At 46.6% G+C, this 24051-nt stretch overlaps 8 protein-coding genes across 8 annotated transcripts; 4 read left to right on the forward strand and 4 right to left on the reverse strand.

Annotated features, from left to right (window-relative positions):
* Positions 1–227: 227 nt before the first annotated feature.
* AK88_00370 (uncharacterized protein) lies at positions 228–820 on the forward strand (the record flags this gene model as incomplete). The annotated part of the gene is made up of 3 exons (XM_012478021.1): positions 228–275; positions 525–563; positions 662–820. The coding sequence occupies 3 exons, from the start codon at positions 228–230 to the stop codon at positions 818–820; spliced, it is 246 nt and encodes an 81-aa protein (XP_012333444.1).
* A 307-nt stretch (positions 821–1127) lies between these two features.
* On the reverse strand, positions 1128–4919 carry AK88_00371 (uncharacterized protein; the record flags this gene model as incomplete). Its single annotated transcript, XM_012478022.1, has 7 exons — positions 1128–1493; positions 1652–1747; positions 2653–2692; positions 2824–2956; positions 3088–3233; positions 3447–3489; positions 3590–4919. 7 exons carry the CDS (start codon positions 4917–4919, stop codon positions 1128–1130), a joined length of 2154 nt encoding a protein of 717 aa, XP_012333445.1.
* A 404-nt stretch (positions 4920–5323) lies between these two features.
* On the reverse strand, positions 5324–9865 carry AK88_00372 (uncharacterized protein; the record flags this gene model as incomplete). Its single annotated transcript, XM_012478023.1, has 1 exon — positions 5324–9865. The coding sequence occupies one exon, from the start codon at positions 9863–9865 to the stop codon at positions 5324–5326; it is 4542 nt and encodes a 1513-aa protein (XP_012333446.1).
* An 8-nt stretch (positions 9866–9873) lies between these two features.
* AK88_00373 (uncharacterized protein) lies at positions 9874–13339 on the reverse strand (the record flags this gene model as incomplete). The annotated part of the gene is made up of 2 exons (XM_012478024.1): positions 9874–11534; positions 11644–13339. 2 exons carry the CDS (start codon positions 13337–13339, stop codon positions 9874–9876), a joined length of 3357 nt encoding a protein of 1118 aa, XP_012333447.1.
* Positions 13340–14739: 1400 nt separating this feature from the next.
* On the reverse strand, positions 14740–15234 carry AK88_00374 (uncharacterized protein; the record flags this gene model as incomplete). Its single annotated transcript, XM_012478025.1, has 1 exon — positions 14740–15234. One exon carries the CDS (start codon positions 15232–15234, stop codon positions 14740–14742), a length of 495 nt encoding a protein of 164 aa, XP_012333448.1.
* A 2027-nt stretch (positions 15235–17261) lies between these two features.
* On the forward strand, positions 17262–18562 carry AK88_00375 (uncharacterized protein; the record flags this gene model as incomplete). The annotated part of the gene is made up of 3 exons (XM_012478026.1): positions 17262–17382; positions 17518–17909; positions 18071–18562. 3 exons carry the CDS (start codon positions 17262–17264, stop codon positions 18560–18562), a joined length of 1005 nt encoding a protein of 334 aa, XP_012333449.1.
* Positions 18563–20883: 2321 nt separating this feature from the next.
* Positions 20884–22197, forward strand: AK88_00376 (uncharacterized protein; the record flags this gene model as incomplete). The annotated part of the gene is made up of 1 exon (XM_012478027.1): positions 20884–22197. The coding sequence occupies one exon, from the start codon at positions 20884–20886 to the stop codon at positions 22195–22197; it is 1314 nt and encodes a 437-aa protein (XP_012333450.1).
* A 1518-nt stretch (positions 22198–23715) lies between these two features.
* AK88_00377 (uncharacterized protein) lies at positions 23716–23949 on the forward strand (the record flags this gene model as incomplete). Its single annotated transcript, XM_012478028.1, has 1 exon — positions 23716–23949. One exon carries the CDS (start codon positions 23716–23718, stop codon positions 23947–23949), a length of 234 nt encoding a protein of 77 aa, XP_012333451.1.
* Positions 23950–24051: the final 102 nt, after the last annotated feature.

The raw sequence follows: 24051 nt of genomic DNA on the forward strand, positions 1-24051 counted from the left end.
AAAAAAAAAAAAAGAAAGAAGCCATCACGTAGAGTAAACACCCACTTCACACATTTTTGAAAAAAAAAAATTTTTCGGTTGGTCATTCATTCATGGGAAAAAGTGGAAGGCGTTTTTCACCCCTTTTACGAAGTTTTTTTTTTTTGTTAGTTTCTTCCTCCTTTGTATGTAAGTAAAAAGTAGGGAATTCTCCGCCAGGCGGCTACCATTTCAGAAGTGTTAACAAAATGAAGTGGGTACATTTCGCGTTGCGTCCGTGCCTGCATCTCGTCCAGGTAGGGAGGGAAGGCATCATAGTGTAGGGACCCAAGCGTGTTCCCCAATTGTGTATCACCACAAGACGCATTGCAAGCGGTCTGAAGTGTGACCCTCGGACGAGCAACACGGTCGTGTCCTGTGTGTCCCCATGTTGGTCAGCATCATGAACCGTTGCACATTACGTATGCCAAAGTTTGCAACGCGCCAGCATTGTGTGGACCCCTAATGCGTACCCGTGTATATTTTTTTTTTTTTTTTTTTTTTAGAAGGGGGATACGGAGAAGAGGTACTTCCTATACATCCAGGTAACACTACTGAAGGAGCGGGAGGTTGCACAATATATGCACACTGTTATGCGTTTACAATTTGCTCTTTTTTTTTTTTTTTTTTTTTCCTGTCATAGCAAAAACGCATATGCAACCAGCAAACCCCTCTACACATTTACAACGCCACCAAGTACTCGAAGAAGTCGATGAACCACCGTCTGTTTTATATAAATTGGCTTTTCGTGTTTTTATTCTTGGACTTTTGTAACGGTCATTTGGACATATTATACGTGTAAGTGTGTAGGTCCCTTCTGTTGGAGCAACCACAGAGGGGCCCCTGCTGGGGCCTTTGCAGTTGTAGCAGTCACGACGCGTGGCAGTTTTGCCGCTTGGCAGTGTTGCCCCTAGACAGCTTGTGCACAAAATGGAGAAGCAACGGGTGCCTATAAAACAGGGGAACTCCAAAATGTCCCCGTTCGATTCGTTTTTATCGTCTTATCACGACACACACGTGAAAGGTGTACAAAACATGTGTTAGGGAAAAAAAAAAAAAAAAAAAATGAAAATTCCATTGTGTAAATTTTTTTTTTTTCCTTTTTCGAATTAAAAAAATTTAAACGATTTGAAGGACAAGTAAATGCCACAAGCGGTGAGGGCCACGAGCAGTGCGCCGATGAGTCCGTCCGACGAGATTAAGTCGAACAGAAGACTTTTCAGGGCCAGCGCATTGCTATTTCTGGCATCCATTTTGAGTAACGCATTTAGGTAGTTCTTTGCCTTTTTATAGTCCCTCAATTTCATGTGCGCGATGGCTAGCTGGTACAGACAGTCGATTCGGTTGTAGTTTATAAGTAGCAGCTCGTGCAGCAGGGATGAGGCCAGCTGGATGTTCTTTAGGTCCGACGAGCAGATTAGCATGCACGCGTAGTCGAACTGGGTCTTTGGCATTACATGGTCCACGGACAATTCCTGCAAGGGGGGAGGAGGCAAATGCGGCGGCGCGTGGTTCATTCGGGTGACTTTTCGCTTTCCCTCTGTGCAATACACTTGTACACTTCTCGTGTGTGAGCGCCTGCACACATCGCTTTTGACCCCTTGGCACTTTTTCTCTACCACTTGAGCCATACATTTTCATAGTCGCTCTTCACTCTCTCCAGCTCAATTTTGAGGAACTCCGGGCTGTCCATTTTTCCTCCTATTGGGTAAACCTTTATTTGCCCAATCTACAGTTGGCCAAAATGGATAAAGGATCTCCTTCGTAACAACTTTTTTTTTTTTTTTTTTTTTTCCTTCCTTTTGCACACCTCAGTTTGTGTGTGTTTCCCCTTTTGGTGCGACTTGTTCGATTCACGTGTGAGGGGTTACTAACTGATGCGCTTATTTAATGTTAAGGGGGGCCATGCGACATGGTTGTGCCTTTGTAGCGCTAACGCGTGGACGCTAGTGTTGAGTATACGTTGAGGGCGAATTGACACGCTTTGACCAGCGCCGGAAAATTGGTTGCGCCTTTCATGAGGAAGGCAAGGAAGGAGGGAAGAAAAAAAAAAAAAAAAAAAATTATCAGCACACGGCAAGCCGCCTACAAAATTGTGGTCGCAAATTTATATACCAACGTAAGGCAGTAAAGCGGAGAGGAAAAAGCTTCTTCCTATTTGCAGGACGGGGTTGCGTCGTTTGTTACCTCGAAAATCAGGGCCTACATTTACACCTGCATTCCCCTGCACGCTTCTCAATAGTAATGTTCCATTCCCGTGTCAGGGTCACCCCCTTATATCTTTTTAAGCTTAAATTTTTTTTTACCCTAAAAAATGAATTTTTATAACCCCTAATTTTTAACGTTGAAAAATTGCCACTTCGGGCACCCCCACAAGGCGCACCCCTTGTAGACCACGGGAAAAAAAAAAACAAAAAAAAAAAAAAAAAATTACACAAATGAATGAAGAAGCGCATGACGAGGCAAACGAACTCATGAAAGCATCGAGACGCGGAGAGGTACATCGGTGAATGCTAATTTTCACACACCTTTGCAAATGGCATGTAAATATTATTTGAGGGCCCTCTCCCTACTGCCGAATGGCGAGGGCAAAGGAGCAGAGCCGGGTTAGGGACACCCAAGTCTAAAACACACGGATCGCAGGTACCAGGTCGTTTGGTCGTTGCAGAGAATGCTGCATGAGGGGGGGTGGGGTAAAAAAAAAAAAACAAGGGATGGAGCGGATACAGCATTAGAGGAAACACAAAAAAGGGGTTGCACGGTGTATCGCTTCTTTTTTTTTGAGGCACTTTGTAAGGGACTTACCTGTCCTCCACACTGCAGGCATTCTCGTACACAATGGAGAGAGTGCGCTTCTTCCGCTCAAACACACATTTGACAATGTTTAAGAATTGGTGGTAGTCCCGTGCCGACAGTTCGGCCGTCACGAATAGGAGGCCTGCGTAGGGGGGGACAGCGTATCGTCAGCTACTTGTTAGCGACTCATTAGCGACTCGTTAGTGGCTTTATTTGCGGCTTTATTTGCGCCTCGTTAGCCGCTTTATTAGGGCTGCATCCATGCAAGCTTACCGCCCTCCTGCAGCAGGTCTGCGAGGCACACCAAATGCTTGTGCACCCCCTTGAAGGAGGCCGCATACCTCTTCCCGTACAGACTCGTGTACGAGTTGCTTCTAAAGACGATGTTACTCTTTATGTTGAAAATGATTAACTCGAATCTGTTAATGGAAGGGGGGGGGGGCAAGTGGCGTTCGGTAAGTGACATGCGGCACGTGATGTTGTGCAAGCGATGTTATGCAAGCGATGTTGTGCAAGCGACGTTGTGCAAGCGACGTTGTGCAAGCGACGTTGTGGTGAGAGGGAGCAGCTTCTTAAACGAGACACAACGTAGCACGTGTGCCATCCTGCACACGCGGTGCACATGTCCCCACCTCAGGTTGTTCATAAGCATGTTATTCAGCTCGTCCAGGATGTCTGTTAGAAGGCGGGGGGGCACCAGAAAAAAATGAAATGAACACAAATACGCTCAAATGAATGAGCTCAAGCGGATGGGCTAATAAACGAATTGACGCACCTTCCCGGTAGAGGCACATGACTTGCCCGCAGCCGTTCCGCTTGACATTCTGGTCAACGTAATTTGCATTCTTGGCGCACTCCGACAGGAGGATGGACACGCCAGGTGCGTCCCTCGAATTGGAAGCAGCCTCCGCAACAGATGCACAGCTGATGATGTACTCGCCAACGTTGCCATTCACACACAAAACGTTTTCACCGTTAGAGATGGACCGTAAGAAGAGTCGATCTCGTTTGTTCTCCACGTGAAAAGGGACATAGGTTGTATCACACATGTTATTGTAGAAGGTGAGTCCATGTTCGCAGTGCTGGACGTCACACGGTTGGGCTTCGCTGGGGTGCACGTCGGAGTGGTCCCCCTTAATCGCTTCAAACGTGTACTCCTTCCCCTGCTGAGCTCTCTTCTCCTTTTTACTCACAATCCTTTTACAAAACATGTTCTGAGGAGAGAACATCGCTTCCAATTCCTGCTCAACGATACCCCTGAATCTTTGAATACACAGATTATCGTATCTGATGTACAGGTCTTTTCCTAGCGAGTAAACCACTAACCCCGGCAAGCCATCACTTGTGGAGCTAACCATTTTGCAATACAGATTGATCCCGTTTCGAACCCGTAAAGAATACATCCAGTTGCACAAATGTACATCTTTGTATAAAAAATGAAATCTTCTTTTTACACTTTCATACAATTTAATTATAAAAAAATGGTCGTTAATACTTTTTCGCACATCTCGGTCTATGATCCGGACCACTAGGTTACTCTTCCTGTTCACAAGTCCTACCCCCAATGCCTCTCCGTTGTGGAAATACACGTTGACCAACTCTCCTGGTTCATACTCGCTCAATTGCCCAATGCTGGTGATTTCAAAGTCGTACACGTAACTGTGTTTGTGCCTGGCCAGTTGGTGGTACCTCTGCAGGGAGAGGAACTGCGTTGCGCGCTGCTCCGTGCCACATTCAACGGAGGTGGGCACACCGGAGGGAGACTCCCCCGTGGCAGACTGCCCAGTAGCAGATACACTGCTCTCCTTCACCGGCTTCAACACAACCTTCACTCTCTCCTCAAATTTGCTACAAAACGTGATTCGCTTGCTCCGTACTGCTTGCAACTCCTGCTCGTTGAGGAAGCAGGACAAGGGAGACCCTTTTACATGAGCAGAGTTGCAGTGTGAAAAAAGGTTGCTTGACCCATACAAGTGCGATACTATCCACGGACGTTCATAACAAACGGTGCTATGCAGGTTGTATCTGTTCACAGTGGTGTACCTCCCTTTAATGTGTCGTCCCCGCAAGCACAGCCCCACTTCACGCGGGGCCCGGAACTTCATTTGTTTCACTCGCTCACAGGTGGAGGGGTAGAAGCGACAACCGGTACACAATCACTCCTTTGGGTTACCACTTCAGTGGGTTACAGCTTGCGCGATATGGAAGCATTTGTGTGATCAGCCAAGCTAATTCCCCTCTCGCAGGGGACATAGCACAGCGCCGGGTTAGGCGATGTGAAGCAACGCTTCCGGAGCATAGGAGAGAGAGTCTTTAAAAAAAAAAAAAAAAAAAAAAGTCGTTTGCAACGTTGCAGACCAATCGAGGCCCACTCGGGGGAAAAAAAAAAAAAAAAAAAAAATTCACCACATGAACCACTTAACGGGAGAAGTGACGGGGGAACAGACGTCCATCATCTGTTCCTGTCGAACGAGGGCAAGTGTGCACCGCGTACGTTGCACCGCTCCCGTCACACGGCGTACGTCGCGCCGCGTATATCACCGCGCATGTCACCGCGCAGTTGCTTGTCCTGCTGGGTGCTGTTCACGAGCAACAGCAGCTTCCTGTTATAGCGCCTCAAGTGCTTCAAATTCTGCTGAGCCTCTCTCAACTTCACCTTAGCCTTACAATGCTCGTAAAAAACGAGTGAGGGATTTGTGGAGTAGGCCTTCTTTATAAATGTGGAGACGGGGATGGTTTCCTTCATGGCTTTATTAACATCCCTCTTGCCAGTCATGATGCACCACAGAGCGTGCAGCTCGCTGTCGCGCACTTGTATGCCCAGCTGCGTTAACAAAAAAATAAAATGGTTCACTCCGATTTGTTTGTTCTCATCTGTGCACTGGAAGCTATCGTATATCATGGAGCGCAAGTAAGAATCCATCGCTGATGGGTGGTGGTCCTCCCCTTTGTCAGGTTTCACTTTGTTGTGAACAGCATGTTGGGATGCTGCCCGGTTTACACATGCAGGTCGTTCCCCCTTTACACAGGTAGGGCCTCCCCCACTCCTGCCAATCTTGAAGAAAAACTTTTTTTCCATCGCATGCCACATGTGAAAGAGAGAACTTACGCATTCATTGTCTACACGTATGAGTGGGTACTCTGAACCCGTCTCGCTGTTCAAATGGTTGTGTTGCTTGCTTGAAGAAGACTCCTTCAAGGGGGACACCTCTTTAAAGTACAAACCCATCCTGCCGTGTACTCCATCCCCACTGAACGATGCGCTTTTCATATGAACCTCTTTATCTCGGCTGAACAGGTTGTGGGGTGGTACACTACAGGAGAAACAGGTAGTATTTTCCAAGGCGCTACTCATATAGGGGGTTCTTCCACAAGTGAACCCACAACTGAGTGACTTTTGCACAAATAACGAGCGTGCAGTTTTGAAGTACTCACCGAAGAGGCTGTCGCCTGTATGGGTGGTACCATGTGGACGGAGCAGAACCCCCAGATGTTCATACACAGTGTCAATGTTTATTTTTTTGTTTTTGTGCATGAAGGGGTTGTCTTTCAGCTTGGACTTGAGGGCACCCTCATCGAAATAGGTTACGAACGAGTCGCCACTAATAATTAATTCATTCCACTTCATGCGTTCAGATATTCTTTTGAAGATGTTTGTGGTGTAGTTGCTCATCTGGGTGACAAACCCATCCACGCCGCTGCCACGCATGGCGCTTCCCTCCATGCCGCGTTCTCCGAGGAGTCCCTCCAAAATGACATCATCTGCACACTGAGCAATGAGGCACGGGACGAGATGCGCGTTGTGGTTGTGCTGCACGACCCGGTTGGCCAGGTGGACCAAGTTAACCTCCTGCACACATTCCCCCTGGCTGGTATCACGTTGAAGCACATCCCCGTGCGACTCAACATATGCCCAGTGAAGGCCATGAAAATTTACAAAGGTGTATAGAACAAGTCGTAACACATTTCTGAGGTTGCACAATTCATGCATGACTTCATGTGTACGCTTCGTCCACTTGTCCTTCTTCATCAGTTCGGCTAATCTGTGCAGGTGTGTTCTCATCACGTGGAACAGCTCCTTGGGGGGTCCACAGGAGGGGGTATTGACGGGTCCTCTGTCGGGGTCGCCTCGTGTGTCACCCCCATGCAGCTCCTCCTCTATCTGATCTCCATCATCAGTGCACAAATTCTCCACTTGAGCTACGTAGTTAAGTAAGTTTTGTACCCCCTGAAGGCAGTTCTCCTCTTCCCCCTTCCTAGCCCATGTGCAAATCTCGAGGACCCCCTTGCACACATGGCACAGGATCAAAAACAAATCGCTTGAAAAACAAATTTCAAAAAAAGTGACAAAATTTTCTGAACAAGTCAGGTGATTTGCATCTTCCATTTTTAATTCAACATTTTGTGGGTGACTGCTTCCCTTTTGCACATTTTCACTGGGCAGTTGCGTACAGAGGGGCGGTTCCTCTGGTGAAGCGGTAATTTGTGCATCGTCTTGGTGCGGATTAAGGAGGTCACTAGGTTGGTCATGCTGTTGACAATCCGGTTGGCCGTCTGGCTGGCCACGTGACTGCTCCCCCATCAGCGACACATTCCTGTTAATAAAAAAAATGTCCGCAGAAATGGAGTTTAACAAAACGAGACAGTCGGAGTAGTCTTCACTGTCCTCCCAGCCTTCACAACTCTTCCTCTTCAAAGTACAAAGTTTCGTCTTCACTGCATTTACATGCTTAGCAATTTCAGAAGTCCTCCGTAGGATCTCTTTATAAATGGACTTACACTCATCCTTCGAGCCCACCATCAGCTGTTTCGCGGTCCCTGTCACGGACCCCTCACATGAACATGTTACCGTAACAGCTGCGTCTGTTCCATCACCCCTTGCAGAGTCACCCTGCTCGTTCATAACCTCTGCACTCCTTGCACAGCCCTGCAAAGCGGGGGCGACCCCCACACCCCCATTAGCGCATAATTGAAGTTGCATAAGCAACTGCGTACAGTGGCACGCCAACCTTTTACACCTTTCCTTGAGGTCGTCGACCCCCAGTGAATCAATCTCCTCGCATAACAGTTGGTGGTCTTCAATGAAAAGTTTCTTCTCTTCCTTATTGTCGTCCCCATGGTGGAGTGAACTCTCCTTTTGTCCTTTTAATAATTGAATGAAGTCGTTACTCTGTTGAATTTTTTCATTTAACGGGTCTAATGCAACGACGTTGCTTCCTTGTGGTATGTCACCTTTGTGTTCTTCCCTCTGAGTTGTGTCCGTATCATCGACCTTATCACCTTTACACTCTTCTCCACTGACTTGGTGACTCTCCCCTGCACACTGCTGCACCTCTTCCTGCAACACATCTACTCTCCTTTCATTATCTTTTTCATTTTTCACGTGGATCTTAATTTGGTTGTTCAGCTGTTCCATTTTTTCTTTCATTTCGTTCAGTGTTTTCTCCATCGTGGTTAGCTCTCCCTTGTGCACTTCTATTTCTTCCTCCTTCTCTCTTAGCTCTTGCGTTAACTCCTTCATGCATTTACCTTGCCTGTTCAGCTCCTCCTTCAAATTATTAATCCTAAGTACATTGTTCATTTTTTCTGTTGTTAGAGCTTCCTTGTCCTTTTCGAGTCGCTCACACTTCTTCTGAAGTTCTTCCTGCTCTGTCTGCAGGAGCAGTTTTAAATTTACTTCCAACTCTCGGGCCTCCCTCGCCTCTTCCACGTCGGCGCGAAGTTGCGTCAGTTCCTCCTGAAGCTGCCCGTTCTCCCTGCGGTGTTTTTCCTCCTCCCTTTTCAGTTCTTCCATTTCGCTGCTCAGCTGTGCCTTCTCTCCAGTAAGCACTTCATTCTCACTCGACAGCCTTGCATTCTCCTCACTCAGGACTTCATTTTCGCTGCTCAGCTTTGCGTTTTCCTCACTCAGGACTTCATTCTCACTCCACAGCCTTGCATTCTCTTCATTTAGGGTCTCATTCTCACTCGATAGCCTTGCGTTTTCTCCACTTAGGGCCTCATTCTCACTAACCAGCTTTGCATTCTCTCCACTTAGGACCTCATGTTCGCTGGTGTGTTCGTCCATTTGGTGAGGCTTTAAACCGGCGCAATTTTCGCTCCACATTTCTGCGTATGCGCTCCATCCCCTTGTCGCCTCTGTGGTTAGGACGTTCACTTGCTCACTCTGCTTCGAGTGCAGGTACTCCTTCGAATGAGAGGAATCATCGGACCCCGCAAAAAATTTCCTGTCCACATGCTCCGTCGCGGTAATGACGTCTTCCTCCCCTAGTTGGCAATATTTTTTTTTTTTTTTTTTTTTTTCATTTTGCTCTTGGTCGTCGCATCGCAAATGAGCATCCTCCTCACCACACTTGTCCACAGGAGATATTCCTTCAAAGGTCGACTCGTCTCCCTTGTCCCTTTTTACAGAAGAACCAATGTCATTATAAGCGAAGGCCTCGCCCTCGGAGGAGGAGTTTTCATGCCACCTGGAGGTGGAGCTAATGGGACTCTTTAACTCCATAGGATCTTCAAAAGGGTCCACCACATTTTCCGCATGGCCGCTGAAAGTTTCATTTCTTTTGTGCTCACTGTTGTCCTCACAAAATGAGAGAGATCCCTTTAAGAATTCATCACTCTTATTATGTTCTTCTTCCTGTTCTCCTTCTTGCTCTTCCTCGAATACATTTCCCATGGACCCACCTAGGTGTGTCTGTCCAACCGATTCGCTCCTCATCTGGTGGCTTCTGTTAACGTTAAGGGGAAATTCTTCATGTGTGATGGGGTTGTCTCCATTTTGATCAGACAGCAATGTCCTCCTGATCTTCTCCTTCCATGTGCTTGTTCCACTGACGGAAGAAGCGCTTCTCCTGATCCTGTAAATATTTTCACTCGCTATGGCCTCCTCGTGGTAGCTGTTTAATCTCCTTGTGCGCGCTCCGCCGAGGGGGGCTTCTTCGTTCTGTCCATTCGCACAATTTTGTCCGCTCCTACACTGTTGGTCCTCTGGGTGAGGTTCATCAACGACGCCGGCCACGATGGTAGGGATAGCGGCGTCGTTTCTCCCCATCAGCCTTTTCAATCCCTCCAACAGTTTGCTCGTAAAAATTTTTTTTTTTTTTTTTTCTCGCCAGTCTCATTTGGCAGAGCTGCACGAGAAAGGACACACCCCTCGGGAATTTTACTCAACGCGGAGGTCCTTTCCCTCGTTCTCGTAGAACCGTCCTCATGCTCCTGCCCCTTGCTTGTAATTCCCTCCCCCTGTCTCACCATTTGTTCAGATAACATGGTGCATTTAAATTTTGCCCATCCGTTCGATCGACTCTTCTTCCTATTCATTTCCTTATTGCATATGGGGGTGGTGTCATCAAACTTCAATGGACAGTCTCGCCTGGACTCCTTCACCATGTGGGCACTGCGACTTCTAATAAAGGACAGCATCCCCATTTGTTTGTTTCTTGTGTTGTGTTCCGAGATGAAGGAGCTGCTTTTTTTCATCCCTTTCGTATGAACATGTTCAGGTGAATAATGATTTACCTGCGTTGTTGCGGTGGCGCCGTTCCGTCCAAGTGAGTCGCTACGACTTCCCTGAACCGGTCCACCATGAAGCGGTCCATCATCAATCGCTTCACCACCGCCGTTGCTCCCCTCCGTGGTGTTACTTCCAAACGTTGAAGAGGAGTATAACAGCTCAACCGCAAACTTGTCTCCGCCTGCATGTGCATGTAGAGTATGGTGGGGGACCTCCTCACGACCCTCTGCACCTAGTACACCGTTACTACCCCTCACATGAGGAACACCAAAGGAGGAACATGGGTCTTCTCCAATAACAATTCCTTCCTCTTGTGGATCCTCAAACGTGTTGTGCACAGATTTCAAATGAACACCTGCGTACGTGCTTCCTCTTCGAGTGTCGCACTGGACCATCTCTCCATCGCATCCTTCATCACCGGCGGAATGATTATATTGTTCAAACGAGTGGGACAAAATTGAATCGTCCATTATGTTTCGTTCATTCTTGTTCTTCCTAAGTTGGTACACGCCGTTGGTGCTGCCCCTGTCGGTTCTTCCTCCCAGGTGGACACACACCACCCCGTGTGGGTAGTCCTCCCCAAGGAGATTAGTCTCCTCCGATTCGTTATGATCACGCAGGTTGTTTTTATTTTCGTTTGAGCGCTGGCTATGCCCCCTTCCGATTGACATTTGCTCTCGGTGTGGTTGTGTGGGTGAGCCCCCTGAAGATGCGTTATACGAAGGGCTCCTCAAATGTGCATTGTGCGCGTCGCCCGCGTCGTCCGCCCCTTCCATTCTGTTCTTGGCTTGAATAATATAATCGACATAAGGAGTGCCACTACACTTGTCCCCCTTGTGCATGTCTCTCTGTTCATATGGACCTGGTGTATCCTCCAGACTATCGATGTGCATTATGGACACGTCAGTCTTGTGGCTGTACAGAAGGGCGTCGCTGAAGCGAGGTCTTTGTAGTGAGTAGTCGTTGGGCCCTCTTTCCTGCCCTCGCACGGAACAGGAAGGGTCCACGCAACAAGGGTGGCCCCCACACGCAGTAGCGTCACCGAGGGGGTCATCCCCACCTGCACGCTGGTCCTCCGAGATCACACCGCGGAAGTAGTTGTCGGAGTGGGACAGAGGTCCCCTCTCCCCAAAGTGCCTACTCGAGTCCATCATGGGACCCACCCATGGCGACTGAACCCCGTTGCATGAGAACGAAAGAGCATCGCCTCTGCCATTGGAGAGGTGGAGCCTACCACCACCTGCCGACGATAATACTTCAGCCGTATGACGGTCAATATATTTTTTTTTTTTTTTTTTTTTTTTTTTCCGTAGCACAGTTAGCAAAGTGGTCACCCCCGTCACGGTAACAGTTAGCATTGAGGACGTGCTCATTTGGCTCCATCACATTTCGCAAATGGCTCTGTCCCCTTCGTTCCGCTCTCCCCTCTGCACACACGTCTGACCCATCGTCACCTGAAGAGCTGTAACATGCTCGGGTGGCACCCCCACCTCCTTCATTCATGGCTAGTTCACCCGTTAAAAACGAACGCCACTCATGCCGCTTAGGTTGGAGAGAAGCATCGTGGCTACTGCATACCATGGCCACATCACTTGGTACCTCTGGCAAGTGTTTAATGGTAAAGGACTCTCCACAATTTGAGTGCACGTCGTCTATCGCGTCACTGTCGGAGGAGTGACTCTTCAAATGATTATTATTAATTGAACATGCATGCTGTTTGTGCTTCTTCAAGTGTGAAGCCAATTCGTCGCTTCGTTTGTGAATTGGTTCCTGTTGCATCTGGTGGGTAGGTAGCCCTCCCTCCATCCTACTCTGTCCATTCGAGTTGCTCTGCAGAACGTACTGCTTGTAAGTTATATAATCATTAGAGAGGTCCCCATTTGTGTCCTTTCTCCTTAACTCATGAAACCCTCCGTTCATGTCTTCCTCGTTGGAGCTGCCTCCCCTGCCCAGTTCATTCGGTAGGTACTGCCCGTGAAAGCCATCATACCCCACGTGCTGTTCATAAAAAGCCGCGGTAGTGGGAACAGTCTCGGAGAATGCAATTGACATATCCCCTCCACCTACTCCCATGTGAACGATTCGTGGTCTCCCCTTCACACCTTCGTAGATTTGCCCCACTGGGTACTCACACGGGGCGTGAGTAGTGACCCCTCCACTGGGGGTCCCTTTTGCACCATCACTGTCCACAGGGTTGTATACATGAGGGAAGAAGCTATACAGTTCATCCCACTTAGGAACATCACCTGGGTCACTTCCGCTGCGCGTTCCATTCATGTCTTTCATATGCTCATTTAATTGATCCTGTCCCTCGAGCAGCTGTTCATTTTTTTTTTTTTTTTGCCTCAATTTCGTTATGGACTTCATTTTCCCCCAAGAGGCCTTTCCTGCGCCTTCCTGATGAAACATACTAATGGGGGGACCCTGTACGTTCGGGACCCCGCGGTGGTAATGGGAGCGACACTTTTTTTTCTGTTCCTCCATTAGCCCATTTATCCTCTCGCTGCAGTTGCTACTACCTCGAGGGGTACTCGTATTCCTCTTGTTTTGGCAGGCCTTCTTCAGGCTACACGTCTTGGTCAGCCTGTACTTGTGTGCATACGTCGCCAGACAGGCGATTTTTTGCACCCGCCTTGGTGACGACACGTTTACTAATTTGTTCGCTCCCTTTTGCGCCTCATTCTGTGTAACGTTGCGTGTCAGGTGTGGTCCTCGTTTCTTTTTCGCACTTGCGCGTAGACTCGTCCTTGCCCCCCTCCCCATGTCTGACTCACCCGTTGTGCTTGCTTTCCTCGTGGATGGGGTGGAAGGAGTTCCCCTCAGGTCACTTTTTTTTTTCTCCTTAGTTAGGCAGTTGGTTCGGTACAGGCTACTAACTGTAGCACCTGCGCTACACGCACTACACGAACTACGCGCACTACCTATGCTACCGCCCCTGCTGGCACTCCCCTCCTTAGCCAGCTTGGCGCCACTGCCTCCACTCGAACCGACACTCCATTCACGCCTCTTCATGTGTGGCGACTTCAAAAGGGCACCACCTTCTTCCTGTCGCAGTGTCCAGCGGTTAGCCATCTCGTCCCCCCAGGTACCTCCACGAGGGTATAGTCCAACAGGTACGTAGTAAATGGAAAGGTCACCACCCCGTCAAGTAGCCACACCAAGGAGTAAGGCAACCCAACCAGCAACTTCAAAATGAGTAGTCTTTTTTTTTTTTCCCGCCTTCTCTTTGCGGAGATGAAAATCCCTCATTGGGTGCAACGAAATGCGCTTGGTGTGAGTGCCTTTTGTTCTCAACTGGGTTGTGGAGTGAATCTCGCAGTTTGGTCCCTAACCAAGAGGGGGAAAAGGAAAAAAAAAAAAAAAAAAAAAAGAAACTTGCATGTACGCACGTATACAAGGGTGCACATAATCGCATAAGTGCATACACCCATGTACGTGTGAATTATGTGCCAAAGGGTGGACACCCCTTCCCGTTCCCCACACGCAAGTGCTTACAATGTACACGGAAAATAAACAACCAACTGGCTCTCACATTATTGCTCAACAGTTACAAGGGAGACTGCCATGGAAAATACATACAGCTAGTACCACACATGCGCAAAAAACAAAAAAAAAAAAAAAAAAAAAAAGTTTCCATTCTGGTGTGCACGATGAGCGGAAGTATATAATAGTTCTTCTCACTTCGGATGAACAAACGAGAACGGACCATTATCGGGTGGTGGGTTAGTTGAACAGAAGTCCAGGGACATATGTGCCGCACAGTTATGATGGCAGAGTTACATCCCTTTCTGCTTTAACCTGGTGTAACACTGACTCTGTGTGTCTCCCCACCCTTGTGCACGCACCTTAACATGTTTCCACCTGTATGTACTTAACGTCCCTTTATTTTTTGTGCCCTCCCCATTTTCGCATAACTCTGCGCATACAACACAAACAGCCCTTTCTCGGGGGGGCCATATGCTCAAGGGAAGGAACCTCCATCACTACCATATTCGCGCGACAGATCTATCCTTGGAATATCCTTAAACACTTTTACACTTGTCACATGGAAGGGGGCGAGGAAAAGCATCCCGTTTTGTGTATTTTTTTTCCCTTCTTTTTGGGGGGCATGCCTCCACATGGCGAGGCGAGGGAAGTTTGCGAAAAGGGGGGCACATAACGGGGTGTGCACACAAAGGCATCCCTTCGGTGTATTCGCTGTACTGTACGCACGACACTATACACACGGTGCGGATGCACACAATGGGCCTCCCTCTAAGCCTGGCAAGACGAATACACCGTTAATAGTTGGCTTAAAAAAAAAAAAAAAAAAAAAAAAAAAAAAAGCGGCAACAGGGGTAACCATGACGGTGGTTTTTTTTTTTAAGCCACACATATACATGTCTGCTCAGCACAAACACACACAGCGTTGTTTACTCCCCAATCTCGCCCTGAATCATATGAATTTTATCATTCAGCAAGGAAATGGATTTGTTAATCGTAGAGTTCTCATTTTTTAAAGACACGAGGGTGTTGAATAATTTGGCATGCTTCAAATTCTGCTCTTCCATTTTTTTTTCCATCACCTGGGTCACTTGATTAATGTGGGTAGTTATCTCATCTTTGAATTCTTTTAAAATGGTTTCAAAATTGAAATCCTGTTTCTGTTGAGTCTGCTTGGATTCATTTAGCTCCTTTTGGAGTTGCACGATCTTTACGTTTATTGTATTTTCTAATTCTATAATTTTTCCCTTGAGTGTTTTTTTTTCTTTTTCTGGTTGATCTGTGCAGATAGTATATACATCGCTACCTGTGTCATGTTGCTCGAGATTTCCCTCCTGGACTTGTGCCTCCAAGTCTTCCTTCTTTTCAGGCCTCTCGTGTACCCCTTCCCCTAGCATCTCCTCCTCTCCCTTCTGCGTGCTCATGCGGGGGGGGGGGGGGGGGGGGTAGTGCTCGTTCAGAGATAAGTAGCTGCATGCAACAACACCGTCCTGCTGCGTACACACGTGCAGCAACCCTCCCTTAGTGTACCTTGCTGTACCCTTGTGCGTACTTTGCTCCTACCACAATCGAGGTCAATACCCAGACGTTCGATTTTCCCAAAGCTCTGCAGAGTAATACTAATTCGATGACTGTGAAGGGTGTACCCGTTAGTGGCAAGGAGCTCTCCTAAATTTTCTTTTCTTTTTTTTTTTTTTTCTAATCCCTCTATTATGCCAATTACGGTTAAAAGTAAATTTATCACTTGACCAGTTGGAAAAAAAAAAAAAAAAAATATGACCCGTTCAGAAAAAAAAAAAAGGTGTGATAAGAAATTTGTCTCTGTTGTCACTTCACCCTTTGCGGTAAGCTACACCGAGGGGAGGGACATCCCTTTTTCTGGGAGACTATGAGACTGTAAAGCGGCAGGACGACAGCACAGGTAAATGAAGAACGAGCGTGATGACCCACGTGGACCATTTGAACGGGTAGTCCCACTTGGCCCTTCTAATGTCGCCCCACCAAAGGAGTACACAATGACCCATGAGGGGAAGACAGAGGGCAAGGAGCAGCTACGACGTCCCACCTTGGCCACTTTTCCTCATTTCCACCTCAAAAAAAAAAAAACATAAAACGGAACTGCTAAATGTGTGATCACGCCATGAACTGCACGTGCCTCCCCTATCCATGTGGCTAACAAGCTGCGTGAGGAAAAGAAACATTGATCCAATCAGCAACTGGGTAAGGGCTGTCCAACCATGCTCAGTTACCCGTGAGTCTTCCCCTTATCCGCATACACACCCCTTGTCTTGTAGCCCATACAGTGGCTACTTAGGAAGAGAAGAAAAGAGGAGAGCGCAAAGGGGGGAAAAAAAAAATAAATAAATAAGCCAAACAAAAACAAAGTGCCCTAAGGGCAGAAGCGAAAAAAAAAGGAAACCCTCACCGACGTGAATGCAATTTGTGTAGCTATGCCGATTGCGTGTGCACGGAAACGAAGCCTTTTTTTTTTTTTTTTTTTTTGTCATGGTCGCCATTTCGCTCGCCCCTTCAGATGGTCCACATTATCCAAGTTAGCTCCAAAAAGCTTTCTACGCACCAGCTAGCCATTTATACACGGCGGGGCACCAATGTAGAAAGACATTTCCTATGCGGACTGTTGCGCCAGCTGTGTTATGTCCTACCGCACCCCCTGAGGGGCTACATGTATGCACGTATGTCTGCGTGTGCATATATAAATTATATGCTCCCCCTACGTTTCTCCCCTTGCGCACCGTGACGAGATGAAAATTTTCTCACCAATTCGCGCATGTGTGCATTTGTCTCCGCGTCACTCAAATTTTAAATTCTCCAATTTTCTCTTAAGCACACATCAAGTACTTTTTGTAGTGCATAACTATCTCCCTTTGTTTATTTTTATTTTATTCATTTATTTATTTATTTTTTTTTTTCTTTTTCCTCTCTTCGTGGACCCTGCATACTAACCTTCCTTCACCCCTCTCTCAAATCCCCAACCCCTGAAGGATAAGCAAAAGAACAGGTTAACTGGAAAGACGCTAAATGAATGATGCAAAACGTGTCATCACAAACTGAACACAAACCCTAAATGATAAGGCAATGAGTTTAGATTGTCCGCACACCCCTACATAAACGTGCCTACTCGCATGAACACCCCACCCACCCGCACTGTTCCTAACCCCCCTCAACCCCCATCTTTGGCAGAAGTCCCTCTCCAGTGAAATTACCACACAATTCAGTTGTGCTTCGATTCACCCACTGGTAAAAATATATCACACTGCGTACGTGCTCTTCTCCCCCTAACAGCTGCACAGGTAGAGATGCACCCCTGCGTACTTATGTATTCCCTCTCTTCCCCATCGCAGCAGCACCCCCACACACCAGTGAAAAACATAGAACCCTCCGTTCTGAGGAAAGACCCTGAACCCACGTTTCTACACAAACTCCAGCCAAAATGACTTCAGTTAAGCACCCCAAGATAAGCGTCCTCGGCGCAGGAGATATAGGCTGTACCCTGGCCCACATGATTTGCGAAAAAAATTTGGGCGATGTCGTTTTGCATGACTTCAGAAAGGGTAAGGCGACGGGGTCTCGGCTGGCGTATGTCCATCTGTGCGGGCGGCCGTATATATTTGTATGTATATATGTATATGCATGCGCGTGCATGTGTACACTTTGCTCATTCCTCACGTGCGCCCCTCCCCACGCAGACCTGTCCAAGGGAAGAGCCCTGGACATCCTACACACGCGCCCCCTCAACCGCTCCAGAATCAACATCCTTGGGACGAACGAAATTACTGACATTAAGGACTCCCTAGTGGTGGTGGTGACGATAGAGGTATCGGAGAGAGAGTTCGCTGAGTTTGATGAAGAAGATATTGAAAGACAGGTGTACACTTCAAATGTTAAGCTACTGAAGGAGGTCTCCAAGTCCATAAAGAAACACTGCCCCCAAGCTTTTGTCGTGGTCACCACCAACCCAGTTGATTGCATGGCCAAAGTATTACAAGTGCACGCCAACATCCCCTCCCATAAAATATGCGGCATGGCGGGCGTTCTTCACAGCGCAAGGCTCAGACACAACTTAGCGGAGAAACTCAGGGTATGGTGACATGCTGCGTGCCACACGTGCAGTCGCAGTTTTTTTTTTTTGTGTGGCTACCCTCAACATGTGTGTCTCTACAAAGGGGCTCTTATTTAGAGCCGTTCCCTAAACATAACGATAAACCCTTCCCGAATGACCAATATTACCCCCCTGCGCAGGTAAACCCCGGAGACGTGCAAGGATTCGTTATAGGAGCCCACGGAGATAAAATGGTCCCCCTGCCACGCTACTGCTGCGTGAATGGAATCCCACTTCACGACTTCACCAAGAAGGGAGCCATTACGGAGAAGGAGATTAGTCAAATCGTGGAGAAGACAAGGAATACAGGTTTGGAGTTACTCGAATTGTTGCCAGAAGGATCCGTTTGTTTTGCGCCTTCCTTAGCTATTGTGGAAATTATTGAGGCTTACTTGAAGGACTTGAAGAGAGTGTTGGTATGTTCAGTGCCACTGAATGGTCAGTACGGCCACAAGGGAGTCTTTGCAGGCATCCCTGTGGTCATTGGAGGCAAGGGAATAGAGAAAATTATTGAGCTGGATTTGAATCCGCAAGAAAAGGAACTGTTTGATGACTCATTAAAACACATTAGCTACTTGTTCGAAAACTACAAACACGAGGCGGTCGTGGACGAGGAACCAAAGCCAAACTAACCTGTCTCTCCCCATTAGCGATTTGGCGCGAAAAAAAAAAAAAAAAAGTTCACACATTTTCCCGTCCCATGCTGTGTTTCACACTCTATATATAGCATTGCTTTACTTTGCTGCTTTTTTTTTTTTTTTTTTTTCATACCCCATTGCACCGCTTCCTATGCATTTTCTCCTCGGCAGTGCTGCACCAGCACCAAGCGTTCGCCGAGTTTTTAATCGAAATGGTAAAGAAGGAGGGGGAATTCTCCAAGCTGTCTGAGAGAACATACACAGAACAAAAAGGATGAGAGACGGGAATTCCTCCACTGGCAAAATCACCACCACAGTTGCAGTCACATCCGCAGTGGCATAACCCTAGATTGAGCAAAAAAAAAAAAAAAAATATATATATTTTTCCTTTTTTTCATTTTGCTGAAACGGAAACTGCCATTGGGGCCAAACGCCCTTAAAAAAAAAAAAAAAAAAAAAAAACACACACCGCTTGGATGGCCCATCGTAAGAGAGCTACACCCAACCGTTGTTTTCCTACCCACTGTGAATTAAGCAGAAAAGGGAAAAATCGTTTAGGCCACATTCGCTCTCCTTTCATGATCACATTTGATGTGTAAAAATGGGCATGCATATGGGTCCCCATGTGTAAATGAAGTGCCTAGCTTAGCTAGCCAAATTGCCCTTTGCTGATGCGCAAAAAAGAAAAAAAAAAAACTGACCTGTTCATAACTTTTTAACCATTCTGTGCACAAATAGCAGCACAGCGCATCAAATTCACCTGCACGGGTCAGCAAAAAAAATGGGAAAAGTGTCGCACCGTGCGATGGTAAAACTGGCAGGTAAATATATTACCACAGATGATAGTCAACCCCTTTATGCGATGAGCGTGATTCCCGCGTTGTAGAGTTAGCAAAATACATTTTTCCCAATGCCATGCATCCTAACATTGACTCCAAGTCTTTGTCTTTCTACATTTTGAGTAGAGACACCCCCTCCTTCATTTGTGTGGAGTTAACAGCGGTAAAAAAAAAAAAAAAAGTTGACACACTTCAACAAACTGTTACATGGTCTACATGTTACGATGTATGTATGAGGAGGGGAATTTTCTCCCCAGTTTGGTCCCTCCCCACAGGGAGAGGTCAACATGTGTATATAACGTTATACCAAAGGGAGACGAGAAAGGGGTAGAAAAACAGCTCCCTCCATAGGAACGTCAAAGAAAGGCAATTCAAATAAGCTAAAAAGTGTTGCTGCAGGAAGGTAAGCTAATTGAGGCTCTCAATCGGCGCACACTCCAGGTGACCCCCTCACTCATACGAACAGATACATATAATATGGAACAGAGCAGGGTCCGCAAGGAGCACAAAAAATTTTACACCCTATTTCGACCCATTTAATGGTACCTCTTTGGCAAAACTTTAAGATGGTATTCTTCACTATGTTGGCCTCCCACTACGAACGGCTGCTTCCCAACACCACACTCTGTTTGTCGTGTCGTTATGAATATTTTTATTTACCCCTTTTTTGCATTCACACTGAAAAAGAGAGAGGTAGGGAAGTTGGGTAAACGAATTGCGTTTCGACCGCACCTTTAAAGAGGTGAACAGGGTTTTTTTTTTTTTTTGTGCGTAGCATCATCCACGCGGGGTTGTGTGAGGAGAGGCGGCATGCATACGTTGGTGTATAATTTTTGTGCATCCCCTTTTTTTATCCCTTGGTGCGTTGACGTTAGATGACGCCACGTTGTGAAAGCTTCTTTCTCCCTTTACACAGGAGAAACGCCGATTTTTTTTTTTTACCCCCACTACACTCCTCATCACTTTTACATTGCTGTTTCTCCTTTGTGCAGTCGGACTTGGATGATGGGGATGGCTTGGCTAATTTGTCACGCCTGCGTGGTTTAAGTAGATCACTTCACATGTCATCACTTAACGCGTCAACGCTTGACTGCTTCTCTATTTTTTTTTTTTTTTTTTTTTTTCCTGGCTCTCTTTTCTTGCTCCACTTGGATATACCGCGCACATCGCAAAAGCGCGCCTTCCATTTTAAAGCCACACTTTTCTCTTCTCTTTGCGTCTATGCTGTGGTGTGGGAGATGTACGAAACTGCGAAAGAAGCATCTGCATTATCGCACGTTTGGCCAGTTCCCTAGCAGCTTTTTTTTTTTTTTTTTTTTTTTTTTTTTTTTTTTTTTTTTTTTTTTTTTTTTTTTTTATAGCAAATTGGCTTGTTCTCCTCCAACCTCATTTGCTTTGCTGATTAGTGATTAACCCCAAAGCAGCACATCCCCTCTGTCGTCGGCTACACCCCATAAAACAACAGAGGCGTGAAAAATGACATTTTTTTCCCCCAGAGGATGGAGCACAATAAAGGGATACTACAGGGGAAGTAATTTTTTTGGTCAAGGTAATTATGAACGGACCTTAGCCGCTCTGTTGAGCAGTTGCGTGGTGTACTATTGCACGTTGAGAGATGAGGAGAGGAGAAGGGAGTTCAAATCACATGTGAAAAATGTGAAGAAGGATCTAAGTAGTACCTTCCTTGTATGGAGGCAATGGAACAGTGAAAATGGAAGCCTGTTTAGAAGTAACAGAAGTGTGTCCTTTTGCGATACGAACAAAAAGGGATTCCGTCACCCCTTGTGGAGATCCGAAGAGAAGAGGCCAATTGAAAAAATGGAGAATGCTATTCTGTTTAGTGGTTCCTCGAATCCCTTGTTGAGTAAAAATATTGCAGACCATCTGGGTACCATATTAGGAAGAGTACATTTAAAAAGATTCGCAGATGGGGAGGTCTCCATGCAGTTCCTAGAAAGTATTAGAGGGAAGGATGTGTACATTATTCAACCGACATGCCCACCAGTGAATGAAAATTTAATTGAGTTGTTACTAATGATTTCTACATGTAGAAGAGCTTCTGCTAAAAAGATCACAGCTGTTATTCCCTACTATGGTTATGCAAGACAGGACAGAAAACTCAGTTCCAGAGTACCCATATCAGCAGCTGATGTTGCTCGCATGATAGAAGCCATGGGGGTCGATCGTGTGGTGGCCATTGATTTGCACTCAGGACAAATACAAGGTTTCTTTGGGCCCAGAGTACCCGTGGACAATTTAGAAGCTCAATTAATAGGGTTAGATTATTTCACTAAAAAGGATTTATATAAACCTGTGATTGTTTCTCCTGATGCAGGGGGTGTATATCGAGCAAGGAAGTTCCAGGACGGACTTAACCACAGAGGGATAAGTGAGTGTGGAATAGCTATGCTTATAAAACAAAGGACCAAGCCAAATGAAATTGAAAAAATGGACTTGGTGGGAAATGTCTACGACTCGGATGTTATTATTGTAGATGACATGATTGATACATCGGGGACTTTATGTGAAGCTGCTAAGCAATTGAAGAAACATGGAGCCAGGAGAGTGTTTGCATTTGCTACACATGGACTCTTTTCAGGACCTGCTATTGAAAGAATTGAAAATTCTCCTCTCGAGGAAGTCGTCGTCACCGATACGGTCAAGTCAAATAAGCATATAGACAGCTGCAAGAAAATTACAAAGCTCAGTGTCTCTGTACTTGTGGCAGACGCCATTAGACGAATCCACCAGAAGGAGTCCCTCAATGATCTGTTTAACATGAAGGGATAGGAGATGCCCAACACGGTGTACAAGTTATACTCTCCACGCGCGCGCACACTGCATCCATCTCACCTTCCCTGGCAGTTCACGCAAAGTGCACGCAAAGGAGGAGAAAAAAATGAGTGGCTTTTCCCGCGCACACTTTGTGTCATTTTCCATTTCAATCCTTTTACGCGTGACAAACGATTCGTCACATGGCCCACATCCCATGCTCGCTCTTTAAAGGGAAAAGGTGGTGTATAGCACTTGGGCTGTTGTGTGCGTGTGTGCAATCACCGCAAAAAAAAAAATAAATATAATGAAACACAGTAATATAACGAAGCGTGACGATTCATCCCCATGTCCTGCCAAACGAACGCAGTTTGCCTGCACACACGCCCCTTCAACGTGAATGCCTCTTCTCTCCCCACCGCCGCGCTACAAAAAAAAAAAAAAAAAACAACACCCAAGAAACCGCGTTTGTTAATGATTCGTTCGTTTTTGCGTATTCATCCCCTTTTAAAACTCTGTTGTGCAGCGCATTTCCAAACTTCTTCCCCCCCCAAGGTATGTCATTTAAAAAAAAAAAAAAAAAAAAAAAAAACCCATGTGTTAAACGTGAAGAAGTGTAGTAACAACTTCTTCCCTCCACCCATGCGATTAAGTCCAACCAAACGGCACGTGTATTTCCACAAGTGGGAAAAAAAGAGGCCATCTCCCCTCTCCCTATCTGTTTGTCAATAAGCGGTCTAACAAAAAAACTGTTCCAATTGTTCCAATTTTTTTTTTTTTTTTTTTTTTTTTAACAAGCTATACAATGGGTTGCGAATAACATGCTCGCCTCTTGCCATCCCCACCCCCTGTTTGTTCCGATCTGTTCAAATGTGCTTTCACCAAAAGGGGCTTAAAGCGGTTGCCTTTAATATGGAGGCCCTCGAAGTGGTCAACCGGCGTTAACCTCGCCCACAACGTAGGGGCGAGAAAGGAAAAAAAACAAAAAAAAAAAAAACAGCCAAAATATAAATTATAGCATTTTTTTTTTTGTTTCTCCACGCGCGAAATTGGCGACCTCCCGATGAGAGCCCAATTGACGAGTGCGACTCCAGCCCAGCCCCCCTCTTGACCGCTCGTGGGTTGTTTTTTTACTCCAATTGGAACTGCCAAACTGCGGGATGCCTCATAAAAGCACGTACACGTGGAATACTGTTTAAGCAACTTGTTCCCTCTGAAGAGAGGCCCCAACAAGGACTCTTCCCTCCCAATCTGCCTCAACCGAGCCGACCACGCAAACGGCACCTGTGATTTGCTTTAAGCGTGATCGTGCGCTTGAGCGAGCTGCTTCCGCTTCCCCCCCCCCCCCCTGTGTGAATCGTTTCCACTGTAGGTATTTAATCAGATGGCTCCTCCGAGCAGTACACGAAATGAATAGCACAAGTAACGTAAACGCGTGTATCACACAAGGACCAACCACATTTCTTCCTTTTTTTTTTTGTTCCCCCCCCTCCCCACATATATACTGATGTAGGACACCCCCCACCCCGGCCAAACATGAGCTCTAACTCCCCCAAGGACTTTGTGGAGAGTCTGAAAGGACGAGTGGTGATAGTTCGGCTGAACAATGGGTCCGACTTCAAAGGCATTCTGGCCTGCTTGGATGAACGCATGAACGTCGCACTGGAGCAGACGGAAGAATTTTTTGAAGGGGAGTTGGTGGAGAGCTACTATGATGCCTTCATTCGTGGAAACAACGTGTTCTACATACGGGCCATTGACGATGAGTAGGTGTGAAAAGAGGAAGACCATTCGCATGTGATGGTGTTAACCATGCGTGCAAGCGGTGTGCAGACACCGTGCCCAAGCGAAACATTTTTTTTTTTTTTTTTT

This window comes from Plasmodium fragile (genome assembly GCF_000956335.1).
Source record: "Plasmodium fragile strain nilgiri unplaced genomic scaffold supercont1.3, whole genome shotgun sequence".
Lineage (NCBI taxonomy): Eukaryota > Apicomplexa > Aconoidasida > Haemosporida > Plasmodiidae > Plasmodium > Plasmodium fragile.